Consider the following 21,792-nt stretch of genomic DNA (forward strand, 5'->3'; position numbering starts at 1 on the left):
GAAGTAGTACTCTTTTACCAGTTTATCATATCTACTAAATAGGCCCCTCAGACTAACGCTATGGTCCATGATGTTAACTCCAGGCTCACAAGGCTGGTACCCGCCTGGAGTTCAGTGAGTGCCTCATTAAATAGTTCATTTTGGTGTTTCCTGCTACTGCTGCTAAGTCACTTCAGTCGTGTCCGACTCTGTGCGACCCCTGCTTCTCAATAGATCTTCTTGTATGAACAATTCTCCTAACATTGAACCTTTTGTTTTTAACTGCTCTATTCTAAGCTGCATGGTTTGCTATTCCAGGGGCACTTAGAGCACTTTGTTGCCAGAAGAAACAGAGGTTTAGCCCACCATGTTATGTGTAAGGCTTACTATCAACTCTGGGGTTCAGCAGGTAGAACAGTTTTTCTACAGGCCAACCATGAGTACCTGTATACAATTCCAGGTGTCACTAGCTGAAAACCCGATGCAAAGAGCCAAAAGCAAGGTTGTTATTGTTCAGAACCATATTAAGTAGCTAAAAGGCAGCATTATCACTGCTCCCAACAAAACCTGGGAATCCTAGAAGATATGGTCCAGAATATTATTGGAGCTTATGGAATTTCTTTGACTGTAAAATCTCCCAGAAGTTACTTTTCATGATATTTGTATTTATTTAGACTTTGTTTCCATGCAGAAAAGGTCAAAGGCAACTTACACTAAAGGCATACATATGACCATGGGTAACATATAGTCCCACCACCTCATGGGAAATAGATGGGGAAACAGTGAAAACAGTGTCAGACTTTATTTTTTTGGGCTCCAAAATCACTGCAGATGGTGACTGCAGCCATGAAATTAAAAGACACTTACTCCTTGGAAGGAAAGTTATGACCAACCTAGACAGCATATTAAAAAGCAGAGACATTACTTTGCCAACAAAGGCCCATCTGGTCAAGGCTATGGTTTTCCAGTAGTCATGTATGGATGTGAGAGTTGGACTGTGAAAAAAGCTGAGTGCCAAAACATTGATGCTTTTGAATTATGGTGTTGGAGAAGACTCTTGAGAGTCCCTTGGACTGCAAGGAGATCCAACCAGTCCATCCTGAAAGAGATCAGTCCTGGGTGTTCATTGGAAGGACTGATGCTGAAGCTGAAACTCCAATACTTTGGCCACCTCATGCGAGGAGCTGACTTATTGGAAAAGACCCTGATGCTGACAGGGATTGGGGGCAGGAGGAGAAGGGGACGACAGAGGATGAGATGGCTGGATGGCATCACCGACTCGACGGGCATGAGTTTGAGTAAACTCTGGGAGTTGGTGATGGACAGGGAGGCCTGGTGTGCTGCAATTCACGGGGTCGCAAAGAGTCGGACACAACTGAGCGACTGAACTGAACTGAATGTATAAACAAAACATAGAAAACCAGTAGAGTGGTAATTTTATTGGAATACAAACCATTTCTCCAATATAATTCCTTTAAATGAATAAAAATGCTGAAATGCATCTTAAGTTATTTCTCTTTTATATTAGGGTACTTCATTCAACATATATGCAATAATCAAAGCAAGGGTATCAGATGACTCAGGCTAGGTGATGTGATGGAGTCACATGGATTATCAAGACTATGGTGCAAGATCATAGTTACATTCTGCCAGTTTTAGATTAACCTATCTAAGCCTTAGTTTCCTTATCCTTAAAATGAAGCTAGTCTGCTTCGTAAATTGCTTTGAACAGCAAACAAAATAACTATACAAGTATAAATAGGATATGAATTTCGCTCTCAAGAAGCTTGCGATCTAGATAAGAAAAAGACTAATCTAGAGGGAAAAAGTAATGAGTTTGCTAAGAGTTACGATAACATGCTTTGGGAATATAGATGAAAGAGATTTTCCATCTAGCTAGTAACAAGAAGAACAATTACCTGGAGAGTGATGTGTGTGTTGTGGGGAGAAGGGGGCAGGTAGGGTGAGGAATGTGTCTTGGACTAGTAATATTTAGTATTATTGAAGGTGAGCTAGCAAAGTCAAGGAGAGAGGTGATGGTACACAGCTTGACCGCCAGTAGAGATATAAACCCCTAATTCAACTTCATAGGATGGCATTAAGGAACAAAATCAACAGAAAACCTACTACAGTTCTATTCAAACCAATATTCAAAGCAAGTTAGAAAAAGTGACTTTTCATATCCAATTAATGTAATGACTCACACTATGGGTTAAAAGAGATAAAAGCCCTGCTGAGGAACACTTTATTCTGTACTTGTTCTGAGAGAGTAACTGCCTCTAAGGTAAAGCCCTGGAAGCACCCTGCCCTCCCATTACCCCAAGTCTTGCCAATGATTCTCAGCAAGAATGGCTTCAAGCAGAGAATTCAACTGTAGATTTGAACCTCCAGGTCACCATTTACTTGCCTTTTCCACTTCAGTCAAGGACCACCCTAAGAGAAAAGGTTCATTCTAATTTCTAATGGAAATAATCTTTGTGGTTCAGTTATCTTTCCAACTGCAATCACATGGTTTCACTTTGATTTTTCAGCAAATGACAGAAGCTTTCAGAACATGTTTGGATGCTGAGAAACGGGATATTTTAGTGACTCTGTAATCTTTAAAATCTCATCTTTTTAAAATTAAAGAAACAAAGAAAAGTGTCCTATAGAAAAAATACAGAAGACATCAGGAAGGATCAAAAGATGGAGGTTAGAAAGGAGGCAAACAATGAATAAGATGTAAAATTAAAAGCTCTATAGCAATTCCAGGCAGCATAAGGGAAATTACTATAGTTTTCTTTCTCTCTGGTATGTTTTTAAAGGGAAAAAAGTGATTCTCAGGGGAGAGTAACACAGAAAGGAAAGAGGAAAACAGCTGGCTGTGGGCCATGATTTAGCATTCACCACAAAATGAGACTCTGTTTCTGTATCTCAGAGGTCATTGCTTTTTCCAAGCAGACACAGGCTCTACTTACACAAAGTCAATTATAATGAAGAGACACAAGACAGAAGGAAGAGATCTAGACAAGTAACTCCAAAGAAAGGGCAAAGATGTAAAAGTCAAATTCTACTCTAAAATATTATTAAAACAAAAGCTCTGTATAACCAAACTAGCTCTCACATCCTAGCAATAGCTCACTTTTCTCAAACACAATATAATAAAATCTAATTATAAAAATGCCTTGCCTTTCTGATGGTGTATTTTAACTGGTCATTAATCCAAATTTATGCCAATGATAAGGACACCCAAGTTCTCCTTTTAAAAACAAAGAACCTTGTGATAACATCATCCACCTAGGTGGATGTGAAATAAAGGTAACACTCTAATTCTTTTTACATGAAATGTTAATGGGAAAGTAACATTTGTAATCTGCCTAGAGAAAATTTCTTATGAAAACAACAGTAAAAGGGTTTTAAAAGGGAAAAAATGCCATGTATCTTAAAACAGAAGTCAAATTTGGTTTTACTTAAATGGCTGTCTTTATTTCAACTTTCAGCTATGATTTTTAAAAGGTATATTCAAACTATCACTTTTCTTGTATACCCAAGTCAAAAAGAAGGGAGACGTGAAAAGTATCTAGATACCAAAATAGATGATCATGTAATGTTTCCTTCTTCTCATGTTTTGAAAACAATTTCTAAAGGGAATGCAAGTTTATGAAATGTATTCCTGGGGCCTCTAAATTCTTTGTACTGGGAAACATTCTAACAAATACACAGAACATTAATCTGTCAAGGGTCCAACCTAGACACAGAGAGGGTATGTTGGCAATCAGATTGGACATCTTTGGGTTCTTTTACTTTCCAATTTACTAGCTGAGGACTTTGCCCTGAGAATCACCAGTGATGACAAGGCAGTGAAACAAGGATTTGTTACTGTCATGGTATTGTCTGTACAAATTTTAAATTTATGGAATCCTTTTTCTTGGGGCTGGGGGAAGAGGAGGAGGAGGATTAGAGAGAAGGATAAGATTCTCGGTTGAAAAGATAACCTTTTAAAGTAAAGGGAAGATACTGGAGAAAAATTACACCATATATCAAGACCATTATTTATGATAATCCACATTCTGAAACTAAGGAAACTGTGTATAAATAATGTCTGGATTTTTCCCTTGCTAACACATATAATTCTTAACTCTGGACTTTCTCCCTCAGAATTACTTCTTGTCCTAAATAATTTCAAAATCACTTTTGAATGTTACTGTTTGTTTTTTCCTTTTAAATAGAGCGTGTTTTTTTTTTTTTTTTTTTCCGGAACACTTTTAGGCTCACAGCAAAATTTAGCAGAAGATACAGCCTTCCCATATATCTCCCTAGCTCCTTTCAGACCACCCCCCCCATTATCAATATCCCACATCAAAGTGGTAATTTGCTACAACTGATGAACTTACACTAGCGCATCATCATCCCCCAAAGTCCATAGTTTATTTAGGGTCCACTCTTGGTGTTCATTCTGTTGGTTTTGACAAATATATAATGACATGTATTCACAATTACAGTAGCATACAGAATGGTTTCACCCATTCATCCCTCCCTCTCAAAGGATCTGGGCATTTAAAAAGTCTTTTTTGAAGCACTATGTTTAAGCATAGATAAGACCCCCCCCCCGAAAAAAAAAATTTTAGACAAGTACTAAATTACCCACTGTTTCCCACATGAAAAACAAAACAAGCAGTGTTCATCAACAGAAGGCTAATTAAGGGGCAAACAAAATGCTTTCCTAGTAGCAAGCAAGATTAACAAAAAATGTTAGTGTCATCTAAAAGTAAAGCAAAGAATAAGAAACCAAACTAGAAGACAATAGAATTCAATCACTGTACTCTCAGAATTGACGTTTTCCTGTTCTTGAATTCCCTTTTGGATGCTGAGTCTACTCATAAGGGGCAAACCTGTTTTTTCCCCCACTTAAGGCTTTTTATTTTTCAACAGCCTCCTAACCTAACCTAATATTTTGCACTTGCATATATTTTCATAAATCCAATTCTGGGCATGAAACAGAACTAATGCTTAGGTCAGAAACCTTGTTTTTAGAAGATGAAGTAATGGCAATGTTGATAACCCACAATGAGCAAGAGAAGAAAATTCGGTTCTCTTATTTTCCCCCCCTTTACTCTGAACAGAACTTCCTTCCTTATTTGATAAGGAGCAACTAGCTTAAATTTACTGCAAAGTAAATATAAGCAATTCCCTGGAATGAGACGACCTTTCACACAGAACGTTACACTGGAATGTGACATCAGCATTCCCTCTGAGTCTGGTCCCCACCCTTTTCTCCCAGGAAACGCGAGTCTCCTAAAATCACGGAGCGGCTCAGGTAGTGGGTCCTGACGCCCGGAGGGCATCAGTTTCCAGTCAGGAAACAACTCCTGGAGGTAAACCACCGCTGACAATCGTCCTTTGGGACTAGTTGCCAAAGAAGGAGAACATTTTCTTTGGAAGAGGAAGGCAGTGCTTTGGAAGTCAAGTAATGAATAACCAAAGAGAGACAAAAACAAAAAACAAAAAACAACCCCAAAAACTTCACCTTTCAACGCCATCACCAGCCTCTGCTGTGAAGGAAGCACGTTAAATCAACGCTCACTCTAGAGAGCCTCTGACTGCCAAGCTGGGAAGGGAGGAGGTCTGAGCTGTCAAAAGTCTCATCAGTGACCCCAAACCACAAAGACTTAATAAAGTTCAGCTTCCTGAGACAGGAAGAAGTAGTGTCATGGTTTCGCCCGAACTCGCCCTAACCTCACCCTTTTCTTCTTGGGAAGCACAGGCCCAGCCGAAACATCTTACGGAAAAGTTTCAAACACCTCCAACCGTTGGACTTGGTTAGACAGGGAGAAATGTCCCGCGCCAGCCCTCGCGCGCGACCCTCTGTCGCTCCTGGGTTTCAGGAGTTAGTAGAGCCAGCGGACACCCCCTCTACCCGAAGGACCGGGTACTGGGGCCCGGGGCGCCGGAGATCCCGACACCGCTCGTGCCTGACGGCCCTTGCGCCCTGCCAGCCACTGGTAGCCAGGGGCGGCGCCCCGCGCAGGTGAAGCGGCTGCTGCCAGCCACCCTACCTTCTTCACTTTGGCCTCCAGGTCCATGTCTGTGTGTCAGAGGGGGCTCTCCGCCTGTCGGGGATATCACGCCCAGGATCGCCTGGCGACGGGCACCGCTGCGGGGACTGGAGATGTGCCGGGACACCGGCGCCACCGCCGCAGACTCTTGCCCGGCACGGTCAAACTTCCGCCCCCCGGTCGGCTGCAGCCGGCCTGCGGCGGGGACCGGGAACAAAGAGGCCCAAGCAGCCAATGGCAGCCGGGCCCCGCCGGGCAGCCGCCAATCACCGAGCGCCGCACGCACCTTCGCGGCCGAGCGCGGCGCCAGCAAGGTGAGGGGCGGGGCCGCGTTCGGGGCGGTACCCTGCGGAGCTCAATCGGGTGGCCCCGAGCTGGTGTCTGAGGCTCCGCTGGGCGTCCTTACTACCTGCTCGCCGAAAATTGGAGCCCAGGCTGCCTCCAGCTGAAATGAGGAAGAGCCTTTTCCATTCAGTCAACTTGTACCTGTTTTGCTTTGGACTTTAAATATGAATTCAGAGCAAAAAAAAAAAGAGAGAAGAAGTTGTGGGGATTGTTAGGGATCTTCGTGATGGGCATTGCACTCTATAATTTCACTGTTGAGTTGTGGAAATGGCCCTTGGCTAAATACTTTTCTCCAATATCCCAAGCACTGGCAGGAAACCTTATCTCAGACAGCCAATGAAGATGGTTATATGGGTTTTCTGAGCATTTAATAGTTCAAAAATGAGGATAATGTGAACCATTAAAGAGATAACTTACACCATTCCTTTGTGGGGAGAGGCTTGCCCTTTGTCCCTGTTGTGTGAAATGATGTAACGTTGCTCTTGTGCCTCAGGCTTTGATGAAGCAGTATAGGCATAACAAGCAGCGCTGCAGCTCTAGATTTGGATCCATATCATGGCCTCGTTCAGGAGCAATTGCAGTGAAAACTATTGGTTTGGTGGACTTGAAAGGAGTTCTAGGGATTATTGAGTATAACTTTCTCACTTTGCAGGAAACTGAGGACCCCAGAGGTGTAGGGACCTGCCTAATTTCTTAGTCTCCTGGGGACAGAGCTAAAGCTCATGAGTCTTTAAGCAGTGTCTTCAGCATGTTTGGGATGGAAAAAAACAACCTTTTGACTAATTAAAAGAAGGGAGTACTTTTTTTTTTTTCCCTCTGTTCATGGTAATGATAGAAAATTATAATGATTAGATAGCAAGTGACCACCTAATCTGCATCTACTTTTAAAAGGGAAAAAGTCCCAAATCGTGTAGCTATTTAGGTCCACATTTTTCTCTCCCCTTTGGTGGTGGTGGTGGTGGTTTAGTCGCTTAGTCATGTCTGACTCTTGCAACCCCATGGAGGGTAGCCTACCAGGCTCCTCTGTCCATGGGCTTCTCCAGACAAGAATACTGGAGGGGGTTGCCATTTCCTTCTCCAGAGGATCTTCCCGGCCCAGGAATCAAACCCAGGTTTCCTGCACTGCAGGCAGATTCTTTACCAACTGAGCTACAAAGGAAGCCCTCTCTTCCCTTTACCTCTTGAAATTTGGTAACTGAAAAAAACCCAAATTCATTTTAGCTAACGTTTTCAACCCCTAGGACCTTCCCATGAACAGACCCCTGGTGTCCCCTGCCTTTTGTTTGTAGAAGAACATTAACTTCCTAGGCTTTTCCCAAGTTCCCAAAAGCAAATTTAATCAGTTAAATGAGAAATTGCAAAAACAAAGGAAAACAGTCAAATGAAACTAAATAATAATAGTTTAGTTGTAAAGTAAAGCCAAGGACCTTTAGTTTCTTCCTTCAGTGCTATAGATAGTATCCTGAGCCATATCCTTGTACTGGTTTTATGGGAACCAGCCCCCACTCCAACCAGATGGACCACCATCATGTAGGGCCCAGACCAGTTGGAATTAAGAAGGTTGATGATTGGGATTCCTGAAATAGCATGCTGTTATTTCACCACTGACGAGTCAGAGAATTGTGCACAAGCTGGCCAGGTGCCCTACAACCCATACTGCAAATGCTACCTTTAAAAACCCTCCCCTGAAAACCACTGGGGAATTTTAGTGTTTTGAGCATTAGTTGCTTGTTCTCCTTGCTTGGTGCCTTTGCAGTAAACACTACAGTTTGCTTCACCACAACCTGGTGTCAGTAGCTTAGCTTTGTCTGGTATTGGATGAGCATATCCAAGCTCAGTTCAGTAACAAACAGAGCACTGATTTATGATGTGATGTTTTTCTTATTCTATTAATAAACTAAAAATGGAATGACCAAGATGGTCATGAATTTTTCTCCTCACTCAGTTTAATTAAAACTTTTCCAAGCCATTTTCCGAAACCATGCTACAATATTTGGGCTCCTGCAAAGTTTACCCAGTGTAAACTCCAATGAACATGAGGTTTAGTTATGACAAGGCAATTTGGTCTCTTTCAGGGAGCTTAACAGATGGAAAATGTCCAGTGAAACAGTTTAAATAAGACATCAAACAATGTTGTAACATAAATTTTGGGCTTATTTTGTGAAATTTGAGAGACAACACTAAAGAAAATATCTGGAAACATTTTTTAGCATCATATTTTGCCCTTCTCTCTCTCTTCCCTCCCAAACCTCCTAGCTTCACTTTGTGTATCATCTGCTAGTTGAAATTAAGTGATATCTACCTGGAAACTTTACTGAGCCAATTATATAGAAGGTAACATTGAGGTAGATAAGTTTTAGGTTAGGAGGATTAGGTTCCAATTTCTTATTAGCTGTTCAAGTGTTACGCTAAAGAGATATTAAGGAATTAGCACTGGCATTGTTTGATGACAAGAAGTAATTGATGACAGAAAAATGAGTAGAAGATAACACACATGTTTCTGGCTTGCTCATTTTTGTAGGTGGTTCTGGAAAAAGGAAAATATAGGATGATAGGCTGTGTTTTGTTTAGTTGTGTTTTCTGGGAGTGGGATGAGGACAAAGTGTATAGTTTTTAATAATTAGGTTTGAGGTTGGGATACTGAAGTATCCAAATATTAATCTTAGAGATGAGAACTGGAGTATAATGGTGATTTAGGTATCAATATCTTACATAGATAAATAATTGAAAGCCATAGATGGAAAAGATCAGCATGGGATATAGCAAAATAAGAGAGAATATCAATGACCTCAATTGAGCAAAGTTGAGCAAGAAAAGCACAGAAAGGAAATAAAGGTTAGTTAGTAAGAAAAAAAAAAAAAATTAGAGTTCCCAACAACCAAGAGAAGAAATTCAAGAAGGAATTCATCAACAATGTCCAGCTGTAGAAAAGGGTCAAATTCTCATTGAATTTAACAGAAAGTAAACTTGGAGAGTAAAAGCTGTATCCCATAGCAAATAGGCTATGGGACAAACTGAGGCAGCAACATAGAGAGTTAAAGGAGTAACCAGTGATTTTAAGGAAGTAGAAAATATTGGAATTGAGTGATTGACTCGAAGGGAGGAAGGATGAGCATTCCTAAGAGTCACTCTTAGGAATCTATTTTGGTGACTTGTACGATGGCTGTAAATCTCTCCTTGAGGTGGGAAGTTTCCCACCTTAAGATGAGTTTCATTTGTATGTAATGATTTTGCAAGGCCGATTGGATCTGAGTTCAGCAGCCAAAAGAGACATCTGGGCTGGAGGTACAGATGACTGGTTATAAATACACAGGCACAAACATCTACATATACACATGTACGTATAAACACACACACAGTCAACATACTAAAAACACTAGGAAAAGGAAACACCAATAGGAAGGTTTTCTACACCAGGTAAGGTAAATTTCCAAGGTAAAGATACCTGTCTCCTCAATTATTAATGTAGCCCCAGGTGGCCTCTTTAGCAAATGTTCATAATTTATTAACACCTGTTAGAAGAACTCCTGTGCTACTGACTTAGCTATTATTGCTCATTAGCAGCGTGTATGGATTACACATTGTTCTATGGGAATACAAATATTTTTTCAGAGCAAATTATTCCCTGTAAAAAAAATTTTTAATTGACCAAACACTAGGGTTTGGCTAGGGAAATAATGAATGATTCACATGATAAGTTTATATTAATTTTTTCTAACAGTAAACAATCATAATGTTATAGGAACAAAATAGAAAGTAGAATGGTATATAGATTGTGCTCACAACTGTGCAAAAATATGCACAGAAAAGAAACATAAGGAAAATTCATAAAATGTTAGCAGTGGTTTTTCTCTGATTGATAGGTCCATGGGGATTCCTTCTTTCCTTTAAAAAATATTCCATGATGATCATGACATATTTCTTAATTGAAAAACCTTATCTAAAAATATATTATTCAAAGCATTTTAGGAACATGGGGCATTGGCAGTATAATTTTTCAATCTGCTTTAAAAATCTACATTAAAAAAAAAAAACACAAAAAACTGATCAACTGGTTAGCAAAACCAAAAGCCATGGACAGCCTTTACAATAAAACTGGCAAGGTATCTCCATAAATCCAAAAACACGACCGATAAGGACAAGCCAACAAGAGCCACAAGACATGCATGTATGAAAAATTCTGACAGGAGAGGGAGAGAAGCAATAAGTTGGTGTCTGATGGACACCAGGAAAATTCAAGATGTTCTCCTCCAGGTATCCATTTTGAAACACTGAAGGCCAAATTTCAAACAGCAGCTGAAACAGTGAAATATGACTGAAGGGGCTGAATTAATCTCACCCTGTGATATCTTATAACTCACCCACTAGGACTTCTTTCTAGGAGAGGGTCCCACAATAAGAAACTTTGTCAAGGGAAATCAGAATAAGTAGGTTGGGGCAGAAGAAACAATGGAAAGTAAAAGGCAAGAGGAGCTCTCTCCAATGTAATAGCCAATAACCACATGTAGTTATTTAAAATTCAATTAATTAGGTTAACTAAAATCAATTAAAACTTAAAATTTGACTTCTCAGTCATACTAGCCACATTTCAAGTGCTCAGCAGCCAGAAAAGGAAATGGAGTCAGGAAATATCCAAAATCCTGTTGTATTTGTTAGCGCTTCATAAAAACAAGGGAGGATGGAGCTCTCTGAAGTTGGACACAATTTTCTAAACTCTACTTCATTGTATAAGTTTAGGAAAATAATGTCACATAAAAATGGGTAACAGTACGTTATTAAGGTCAAATCCAATACAAACTTGTAAGAAAAGAGAGAAAACAGCAAAATAACTTCCCTACAGTACATCAGAAAGATGTGTCCACAAAACAGAGCAAAACTGTATTACTTGAAAACAAATTTAAGACATCAAAAAGTTAATGCATGTCATGAAAGGATCACACAGATTAGAATTAGAAAAACTCATAAGTGAGGTAATAGAATTCAGGAAAGAATTAGAAATGAAGAAAATAATATTGCATAGATGAAAGCTAAACTAAAAAGAATACTATGCCAGAAAACTGATAATGCCTACAAACAATGGATAGTAAAAATTCTTCTTTCTAAAAAATCAAAAAGTGATGACATGTGTATACCTATGGCTGATTCATGCTGATGTGTGGAAAAAACCAGCACGATATTGTAAAACAATTATCCTTCAATTTAAATAAAAATTTTTTTAAAATAATGAAGGCAAATATATTCTAGAGAAAGTAGCAAATACTAAAAAGATGATGAGATCAAGTACATGGATGATAGAAGTCTCTGAAGATGAAAACCAAAGGAACAAACACTAAGAAATGGTGACTCAAGAAAACTTTCCGAAGTTAAAAAAATGATATGAAACTAGATATCGAAAGATCATATTGCATACCTGAGAATATATTGACTCAAAATAACCAACACAAGACATATTCTAGTAAAGTTACTGGACTTTGAAGAATAGAAAAGAAAATCCTCTGGATATTCAGCTTTAGGAAGGGATGTGACTTAAAAGGGGAAGATAATATATTAATGTTGCACTTTTTCTTTAGCAATCCTCTAGATCAGAAGAGGGTAGAGTAACATTTTAAGTTATTCAAGAAAAAGTGTAAACCAAGGATTTTATATGAAATAACTTTCAAGTTAAAGGGCAAAGACTTTTATAAACATAGAATTTAGGAAATACAGGTCTCATTAGCCCTTCCTGAGGAATCTTCACTTGGCTGTTTTCTCTGTATCTCTGTCTAAATCTCTCATCTCTCTCTCATGAAGACACCAGTCGTTGGATTTAAGGCCAACTCTAATGAGGTATGGGGTTTCCCAGGTGGCACTAGTAGTAAAGAACCCACCTGCCAGTGCAGGAGGCTTAAGAGACATGGGTTCGATCCCTGGGTCGGGAAAATACCCTGGAGGAGGGCATGGCAACTATAGGCAGAGGAGCCTGGTGGGCTATAGTCCATAGGATGGCAAAGAGTTGGCCACAACTGAAGCAATTTAGCATGCACACTAATCTGATATGAGTTCATCTTAACTCATTACGTCTATTAAAAACTCTATTTCCAAATAAGGTTATATTCTGAGGTTCTGGGTGGATATGAATTTTGGTTGAGGGGGGACATAATATAACCCATTACAGTGGGAGAACAAAAGCAACATAGTCACAATAAAACTGTTACCAGGAAAAAGCAGAAGCAATCAGTGACCTTTCTTCCACACTCAACTCTAGATCTTGCAGAACTGAGAATATACGCACTAAATTTACTGTCGGTGGCATTAGTTCCTTTGTCTTCTACTTTAGACGCACTGGATTATTATTTCTGGAAAACTCTTCCTTATCCATTGTTCCCTAAAATGAATTTCTAAAAAGGCATTGATTGAGGATTTCCTTCTGGAAAGCTGTGCTAGCACAAGAGCAGCTTTTTGGAGGACTGAGATGTTTGGGATAAAACACCACCTTTTGCCAGGCTTGAGACTTAAGAATATGCCTGTCATTTTTATTTCAGGGGAACTTTAAATCAGCATCTCTCAACCATTAGACCAATGACATTTTGTGTGTGTGCTAAGTTGTTTCAGTTGTGTCCGACTCTTTGTGACCCTATGGACTGTAGCCTGCCAGGCTCTTCAGTCCATGGGATTCTCCAGGCAAGAATACTAGAGTGGATTGCCATGCCTTCCTCCACGGGGTCTTCCCGACCCAAGGATTAAACCCCAATCTCCTATGTCTCCTGCATTGGCAGACAGTTTCTTTGCCACTAGTGCCACCGGGGAAACCCAAATAAATTCCAGTTGATGGCTTTCAGAAGGTCGGCCTGTGATGAAAGAAGATTGAGAAGACTTCATGTCTCAGGTACTATATGCTAAGACAAGTGAAAGTGCTAGTTATGTCTGACTATCTCTCAACCACGAGACCACTGACATTTTGAGCCAGATAATGATTTGTTGCAGGGGGCTGTCCTGTGTATTATAGAAAGTTAAATAGCATTCCTGGCTTTAACCTACTAGATGCCATTAGCATCCCTCCTCAGTTGTGACAACCGAAACTATCTCCAGGCCTTGTCAGATGTGTTCTGTGGAGCAAAACTATCCCCAGCTGAGAACCACTCAGCTTTAAAAGATTCCAGAAGTCTATTATCTATCTCTGTGTAACAAACCACCCTAAAACTTAATAGCTTTAAACAACAAGAACAACAACTTTATTTTGCTCCCAAACCTGCAGTTTGAGCGGGAAAGCCCAGAATCCCCCGTCTCTACTGCGTGCACCATCAGCTGAGATGACTGAATACTACGTGACATGCTGCTGGATGGCTTTACACGACAGGCACGTTAGTGCTGGCTCTCAGCGTGGACCTCAGTGATGTTTGTGGATGGGGGGAGGCCTCAGTTCCTCTCCAGCTAGGGCCTCTCTGAGCTTCTTGGGCTTCTTTACAGCTTGGTGGCTGGGTTTCAAAAGCAAGTGTTCCAAGAGAGTTAGGTAGAATTCATGGCATTTTTTAATGTTCTGGCTGTGGACTTCATACAGTAGTACCACTTCTATCATGCTCTGTTGTTTGAGATAATCATAAACATCTGCTCAGTTTTAAGGGGAAGAGACATAGACCCCACCTTGATGAGAGGAGTATCTAAATCACAGTTTAAGAAGAGTGTATAAAATAGGAGATATTGTTGCCATCTTCTTTGGAAAATATAATCTTCTACCGTCTACCCTTCATCAGAAAAACTCACCTTCCTTCGCATGCCAGATATAACTATGTCATTCTCTCAGATCCTCAGGTCTCCTCAGTACAAAGTCTAGTCTCTGTCATCCACATCAAGTCCAGATGTGGATGATACTCCTCAAGTGCAGCTAATTGGTTACAGCTCCTTGAGTACAATTCCTCTTGATCTGAAAAACTCTGAACTAAAGAAACAAGATATCTGTGCCTCACACATACTTAGTGTGTAGTGGGCGAGTCCTAGAATACCTGGTGTAGACAGTCCCCTTCAGTAATGTGTAAAACAGGAGACACGTAACACCCACTGTTCCATAGCAATTCTGAAACCTGGCCAGGACCATTTTGTGACTTCCTTGATTGGCACTCATTTCTGTTCCCTGGCAATTGTTCTTCATGGATCTTGACTCCATTCTGGAATCTTGGCTTTGCTCTCTGATGCATTCTTCTTTTTCTGCCAAGAGCACACCATGTTTGCATAATGACTTACATTTTCTCAACCTGCTTCCTGAATGCAAAAGATAGGAGTCCAAAGGCCTTTTAGCATTTTGTACTGAATTTTCCCTTTCAGTTCAAGCTTTTATAATTATTTGAAAAACCTTTTGTGTTTCTTATGTGCCAATGTGTAATATATTCTGCTAAGCCAAAGCCACATCCACAAACTTCTCTGATAGTATCCTTTCTTTATCTTGTCCTTCCAGTGTGAAATTTCCATGAGATATTCTATTTAGTATTCTTAGAAACACTTTAAAATGCAGACAATATCTGAGGCACACCCTTAAGATCCTCAGGGGGCCTTCCATCTGTCTAAAAGACTATATATGAGTCAATCTGTTAAATCTCTCTGCTATCTTAACAAAGACTTTTATACAGCACCCTGGGTTTGATATTTACCAAGAAGCCATTTCTCAATACTTAATTTAAAAATTGTTAGACATATGGAAATGTTGGTTATGTGAAATAGTTTTACTTTTGAACCCAGAAAGTACCAGTCCCTTTTTTATTAAACAGTGCATTTCATTCTCTGGTTCATCTCTCTTCTCACATTTTCTCATAGAGAGTAAAAAGAAGCCAGGTGGCACTTTCAGTATTCTCCAGTTGTCCAGTTCTAGGTGTTTTCTGTTTTATACATTACTACAGACAACAGTCTTGGCAAATTTTCTACCACTACATAACAACTGCTTTTTTCCCTCCAGTTTCTAGTAACACTTTCATACTTTCCTTTAAAAACTCACTGACAGCCCTCTTTAGCTTTAGATAACTGTTGCCTGGAATCCCTTTAGACTTTCAAATAGTATACTTAGGCCCTTGAGTTTCTCAGTTCTTCCCAAAGCCAGTGTAAGATGTTTTAGATTTTTTTTTGCATGTGTGAGGCAGGGCGGAGAAGGAGGCCGGACCCTACTTCCAGTGCCTGAAGTTAGCTGCCTAAAACAGCCATTTTAGTAGGGTTAGAAACTATGTGGATCAAGAATTTGGAGAGAGCATAGTGGGAAAGTCTTATTCCATGATTTCTGGGACTTCAGCTGGAAGTCTTAAAGGCTAAGGATAAAAAAATATTTGGGGAACAAAATTCTCTGGAGATGTCTTCACATGTATGATTAATGATAGATATTGACCAGCACTACCAGCAAGAACATCTGAATATGGCCTCTCTATGATTTCTTTTATTTTTTTGGCCTGAGTTAGTTTGAACTTCCTTACAGCATGGTAGCTGAATTCCAAGGTCCCAGAGAGTAAGGTGGAAGTGCTTGGCATCTTTCTGAACTAGCCTCACACTGAGTAGAGGGTGAACTCAATGGATATCAGTTGTTCAAACCCTGCAAGTTCCAAATATAAAATTGGCTTTAATTGTCACCTAGGAGATAACCTCTAAACTTTTGGAGTATCCTGCCTCAGAAAAATGCATTTATATATCTGAAGACTTAAGATGTACTAGATAGTTTAAAAATGTGACTCATGGGCTGTGCTGTATCAGTTTGACCTCTTGGGTGGCTATAGACTGAGTAACCAGGGTCCGTCACACAGACACCCCACGTCTATGTGGAACAATTGGCACCAAGGTTCAGGTGAGTTTCTCTGGCTGGCAATATTTCCTGAATATTGTCATACGTCATTACTGGGAGAATTAAGTGCTGTCCTTGTAACTCCACTGAAAGAAGACAACTAGAAACTCATATCTCTCCTGGATTCTGCCCTATGTATCTTTTTCCTTTGCTGAAATTAATCTGTATCTTTTCACTGTAATGAATCATACATGAGTTTAACAGTTTTTCCGAGTTCTGTGAGTCTTTCTACTGAATCATTGAGCCTGAGAGTGGTCTTGGGGACCACACGCATAGGAAAGGCTTGTTTGCTGAAAGACTTGAAACCTGGGGTTGTCTCAATGCTTAGGGTTAGAATAATCTGAAGGTGCTTCACGTGTCTAGTTGATGATGGCGGGTGACTAGGATTATCAGCAAAAACATCTACAAATGATCTCTCCATGTGTTCTTTCAGCATAGGCTGATTTGAACTTCTTCACATGTGGTAGCTGGGTTCCAAGAATAAACATCTCAGAAGAGCAAGGTGGAAGTGATTGACATTTTTTCTAAACTAGCCTCGTAACTCTCATGGCATCAATTTCACTAAATTCTGTTGATCAATATAGTTACAAAGGTCCCCTCAAGATCATGGTGTCATAGACTTTACTATACAATAGGAAGGATGTAAATATCGCATAGTAAGAATGTGGCATGGAAAATATTTTTATGGTCATCTTTGGATACAATCTGCCACCCTTTTCAAGTGAAATCTTTGCATCTCTAGCCTTAAGCCATAGATTTTATTTCTGAGCAATAAGTTTGGTTTTCTGTCTACCCCTTTAACCTCAATTTAATTGCCTGCTCTAGGCCACTATCCTCAAACAGCCAGAGATAATAGAAAGCTTCACCTTGCCACAGGACTGATTCCAGGTTACTGCATCTTGAAATGAGACTTTTGGAGAGTAACCTAATAGTGAGGACACAGGAGATCATTTGGTGAGTCATGTGGGATAAAATCTTCCCCATTTCTCTGATTCCTCCTGAAAGCAACTCTCTAAGCCATACTTTCAGTATGAGACAGAGTGTTTCATCTTTGTATGAGCAGAGCATGTGTTTTTTTGACCTTCTGCTATTTTGGATTTCTGGCAACAGGTAGAAAGTACTTCTCTTAACAACACTGATGCCGTTGGTTGATAACAAGGGATCCTTTCTTCTTTCTGATAATCCAACTTTGGATCCTAGCTTGTCTCTGCCTCATAGCTTATGAAGACTGCAAGATGTTACCCACACCCTCCAATACCCTGACATTTGTTTTGGAATTCCTTTAAGTAACAGCCTTGGTGTCCATGGCCTGTGTCCTAATAGAAAACTGGAAAGAAATTTAACTAACTTTCTTAATATCATTTTCAATGGATTGTATCTCACCGTTGTCTCCCTTCACCAATAGATTCACATATTAAGGCCTTTCCTTTGCAATACCCCATTTTCCAGATAGTAATTTCTCAATGTCTTGCCATTATCTAGGTAGCATAGGACAGAAACATAATTTGAACTAGTTTAACCCAATTGGGTTTATTGACTTCATTAGAATTCTTCCCTCTCTCCCTTGCAGTATTTCAGATTCATTCCCTTACAAAGCTTCTTCATGTTACCAGTGACAAGGCAACAGATAGTTCCAGTTCACATCTTTCATAACCAAGTAAAATAAGACTCTTCTTTACAAGTTTAATTTTGAGAAATTCTGGAAATGATCTATGGCCAATCAAGTTTTCTTTTCTTATTAAACTAAGGAGTCACAAGGTGTTATTATCTATTTAAGTCCCTTATAATCTTAAGGGAAATACTGGCATAATCATTTATCAATTCTAGGGAAAATTTTTTTTTCTTTTGTTGTTTTGATAGCAAGAACTCCATCACTATTTCACCAAAATTTAGTAAGATTTACTTTTAACCTAAACCTAGAGCATTGAGTAATCCCTCTTGAATTGCTGGATGAATTTAGAAATGACATAAAAAGCAGAAAGCGAAGCTATTATCTGTTTCTTCCACAAGTCAGTGTTAAACATTAATAATAATGCTACATGCTCACTACTTTCCTAGGCAAACAAGGAAAATGTGATGTAAAGGATAGGGTTGTAAAATAAAAGCATGAGACATTAGAGCATTGGAGTTTATTGAAGTCATTGGCTAGGAATCCCTGTGTTTCTTGCAATGGAGAATTTTACATCATTTTTAGAATAAATATTTCCTTGTGGGCAAATGCAGTGAGGGCTGAATGGTATTTGTGGAATTATTGTCTATGGCAGCATGCTCCCTGGATAGAATGATACCTTTTAGGAATAAGTACTGAGGGCTTTTTAAAGTTTTGCTCATTGGCAGGAACAAAAAACCATGAGCACTGCCATAGATTAAATGCTTGCATCCCCCCAAAATTCATGTTGAATTCTAACCCCCAATGCGGTAATAGTAAGAGGTGGGACCTTTGGGAAGTGATTAGGTCATGATGGTAGAACTCTCATAAATGGGATTAATGTGCCTATAAAAGAGGGTTTCTCAAATGACAGTAGTAAAGAATCTGCCTGCCAGTGCAAGAGAGGAAGGAGACACGGGTTCAATCGCTGGGTCAGGAAGATCCCCTGGAGGAGAAAATGGCAACCCACTCCAGTATTCTTGCCTGGGAAATTCCATGGACAGAAGAGCCTGGCAGGCTTACGGGATCGCAAAGAGCTGGACTTGACTGAGTACACACTCGTTATAGAAGAGACCCAAGGGAGCTCCCTTGCCCTTGAGCAATGTGAAGCCACAGGGAGGAGCAGGCTCTCACCAGACACCTAATCTGCTAGTGCCTTGATCTTGAATTTCCCAGCCTCCAGAACTATGAAATGTGTGCTGTTTAAGCCAACCAGTTTATGGTATTTTTATTACACCAACCCCAAGGGACTACGACTAAGTATCAAGAAAAATTAAACAAATACTGTTGTCTTACATTTTTCTAACTATTTTAGCAGTTTATTTCCTAAATAATGTAATTATGGTTTTTCTAGAAAAGTGTTTTAGTACAGAAAAAGACAAATTGGCTTGTATGTCAAACAGTACTATGTGCAATTCCTATATGGCTCAAAGTTCACAGACATTTTAATTCTATCAATACTTAAATTATAACACAACACCTTGCCTTAATGGACTATTATCACTTAATAGTAAAATCATGATTTTGCCTTATAGAAAAGCATCCTTCTATCTATTATATTGTCATTTAATAAATTTTCTTACCTTAAGAATGTACATAGATCTCATTTTTTAAACACTGCTTTTCCTTGGGTATACCATTTCCTGAGAGCTCAATCTGTTATTGCTAATGGAAATGTTGTGCTTTTAAGATTGCCTCTTAACTGTAGTATAAATATGAGCCTCTGGTAAGCTTCAGTGTGAACACAAGATACTAATTTATTTTTCATAAGTTTAATCAGTCCTAAAAAGGGATGACTCCAGCTTATTGGTGACTATTTTAGTGTAGTACTTGCAGTAATAGCTGGGTAAGGAGGAAAATCAATTACAGTTCTGAAAGAGATGTAGCTTTTGTTCACTTAAAACTCAGACTTTTAATCCCTGGGCAAAAACCTAGCCTGGAATGCATTCTAAAAAGCATTTGCTTCTACCATAAGAGGATGTAGGAACTCCTAGACGCCTATCATTTAAACAAAAGGATTAGTCAAAAATGATGTGAGAGATAACACCAAATAAGGCCAACATGTTCTTTTTGAGTGCATGCAAAGGAAACTGCAATAAAATTTCCACCATTTCTCATCTGTTTTTGATAGGTCATAAAAGGCCTTCCTTGGTGGCTCAGACAGTAAAGAATCCACCTGCAATGCAGGAGACCTGGGTTCGATCCCTGGGTAGGGAAGATCCTCTGGAGAAGGAAATGGCAACCCACTCTGGTATTCCTGCCTGGAAAATCCCCAGGCACAGAAGAGGCTAGCAGGCTACAGTCCATGGTGTCGCAAAGAGTCAGACACGACTGAGCAATTAAGCACAGCACACACAGAATCTGTATCAGTATTCATATGCACATGAAAAATTCCAGGAGTATCAAAGGTGAATGAATTAATTGACTGGACTAACAAGGTGGCTAAGTGGTAAAGAACCACCTACTAATGCAGGAGACGTGGATTTGATCCCTGGATTGGGAAGAGCCCCTGGATAAGAAAATGACAGTCCACTCTAGTATTCTTGCCTGGGAAATCTCATATACAGAGGAGCCTGGTGGGCTATAGTCCATGGGTCACAGAGGAGTCAGAAACGACTTGGTGACTAAACAATAACAATGGGCTTCTCGTTAAGATTCATGTTCCCTGTAACCTTAAAAAAAAACAGCTATATATATTCAAAATATGTATGTAGTTAATTTGATCCTGTTGCTTCTGCTTTTGGTGAATAACAGGAAATAATGTTACATTTCACTGCCTATAGCAGGCTACTAATTCTATTCAGCTTAATTCAACTCAATTCATTTACTACTGAGAGCTCATCTCTCTTCTAGTCAGTGGAGAAGATGTAAGATTACTGTCTTCTTTTTCTCCTGTCCTAGTGTGAAAAGAGTGAATAAGTAATAGGAAACAGTTAAATATCAATTCATTTATCCAATTAATGCAAGTTATATGTGATAGTAAGTGCTATAGACTTTAGAAATAAGATGTTATAAGCACATTTACAAAGCTCTGCTTATAATTGCAAAATTTTGGAAATAACCAACATCACTGGATCACTGGAGAAAATAAATAAGTTGTTCATATTCACACAATGGAATTCAAAATGTAGAATGAATGAATGAACAGTAGCTATATGCATCAACACTGGTAAATCTTATACATGATGTTGGGGGTGGAGTAACTAGGTAACTCCACTTAGGAAAAGATACACTTAGAGCCAGTCCTTGTACTCTACATAAATATAAACTCTAAGATTTAAATAAAATCATGTAAGTACTAGAAGAAAAATTGAAGAATACCTTGACAAAATTAAATTAGGAATGCACTTTCTACCTTTGATTAAAAACCCAGAGCTGTTTTAAAACAGACAAAACTAACTAACACTTATAAAAATTTCTTTGTGGCAAAACTATAATACACAAAGTGAAAGATAAAAAATCAGAGAAAAAGTTGTTATTCATGTAATTCTAGGAATTGATATGTTAGGAATTAATTTGAAAAAGTATCTATAATCTAAGAGGAAAAATGTACCAACAACATGAAAAGCTAGCTCATAGAAAAGATAGACAAATAGTCAAAATCCAATAGATGAATTTTTCACCTATTAGGTTAGCAAAAATCTAAGGTTAATGAGACAGAGGGAAAACAGGTACATATCTTTGGATAAGTATAAAATAGCACACTTTTTCTGAAGGGCAATTTAGTAATGCCTGTCAAAATTATAAATGTATTTTCCCCTTCCATCCAGGAGTCCTACTCATAGGAATTTATCCTACAGAAATACATGCACACAGAAGAAAATGGCATATGTTGTTATCTGCAACATTGTATTAGTAAAAGATTAGAGAGTATCCAAAGTCCATTAAAGAGGACTAGTTATGAAACTATGGCAGATGCATATTATAAAAAAAAAATGAGAAAGTTCTCTGTGTAAGATTATATGAAAAGATTTATACATGATGTTAAGTCCTTT

At 39.1% G+C, this 21,792-nt stretch overlaps 2 protein-coding genes across 3 annotated transcripts in view; one reads left to right on the forward strand and one right to left on the reverse strand.

Annotated features, from left to right (window-relative positions):
• TES (testin LIM domain protein) overlaps positions 1-6,266 on the reverse strand; it is a 53,079-nt gene extending 46,813 nt beyond the window's left edge. Inside the window, exon 1 of the mRNA XM_043872395.1 lies at positions 6,015-6,266. Within this exon, the coding sequence (XP_043728330.1) occupies positions 6,015-6,041 (27 nt within the window). The 5' untranslated portion in view covers positions 6,042-6,266. The remainder of the gene's footprint in view (positions 1-6,014) is intronic.
• TFEC (transcription factor EC) overlaps positions 1-21,792 on the forward strand; it is a 577,457-nt gene that overhangs the window by 297,829 nt on the left and 257,836 nt on the right. The window contains exon 1 of one of the 2 annotated variants that reach the window (XM_043872399.1): positions 6,223-6,328. The exons of the other annotated variant lie outside the window; for it this stretch is intronic. The gene's annotated coding sequence lies outside the window, so the exon portion shown is untranslated. Of the gene's footprint in view, positions 1-6,222; positions 6,329-21,792 lie in introns of those variants that run through there. 2 annotated transcript variants of the gene reach the window in all.

The sequence above is a fragment of the Cervus elaphus genome, chromosome 18, assembly GCF_910594005.1.
Source record: "Cervus elaphus chromosome 18, mCerEla1.1, whole genome shotgun sequence".
NCBI classification, from domain to species: domain Eukaryota; kingdom Metazoa; phylum Chordata; class Mammalia; order Artiodactyla; family Cervidae; genus Cervus; species Cervus elaphus.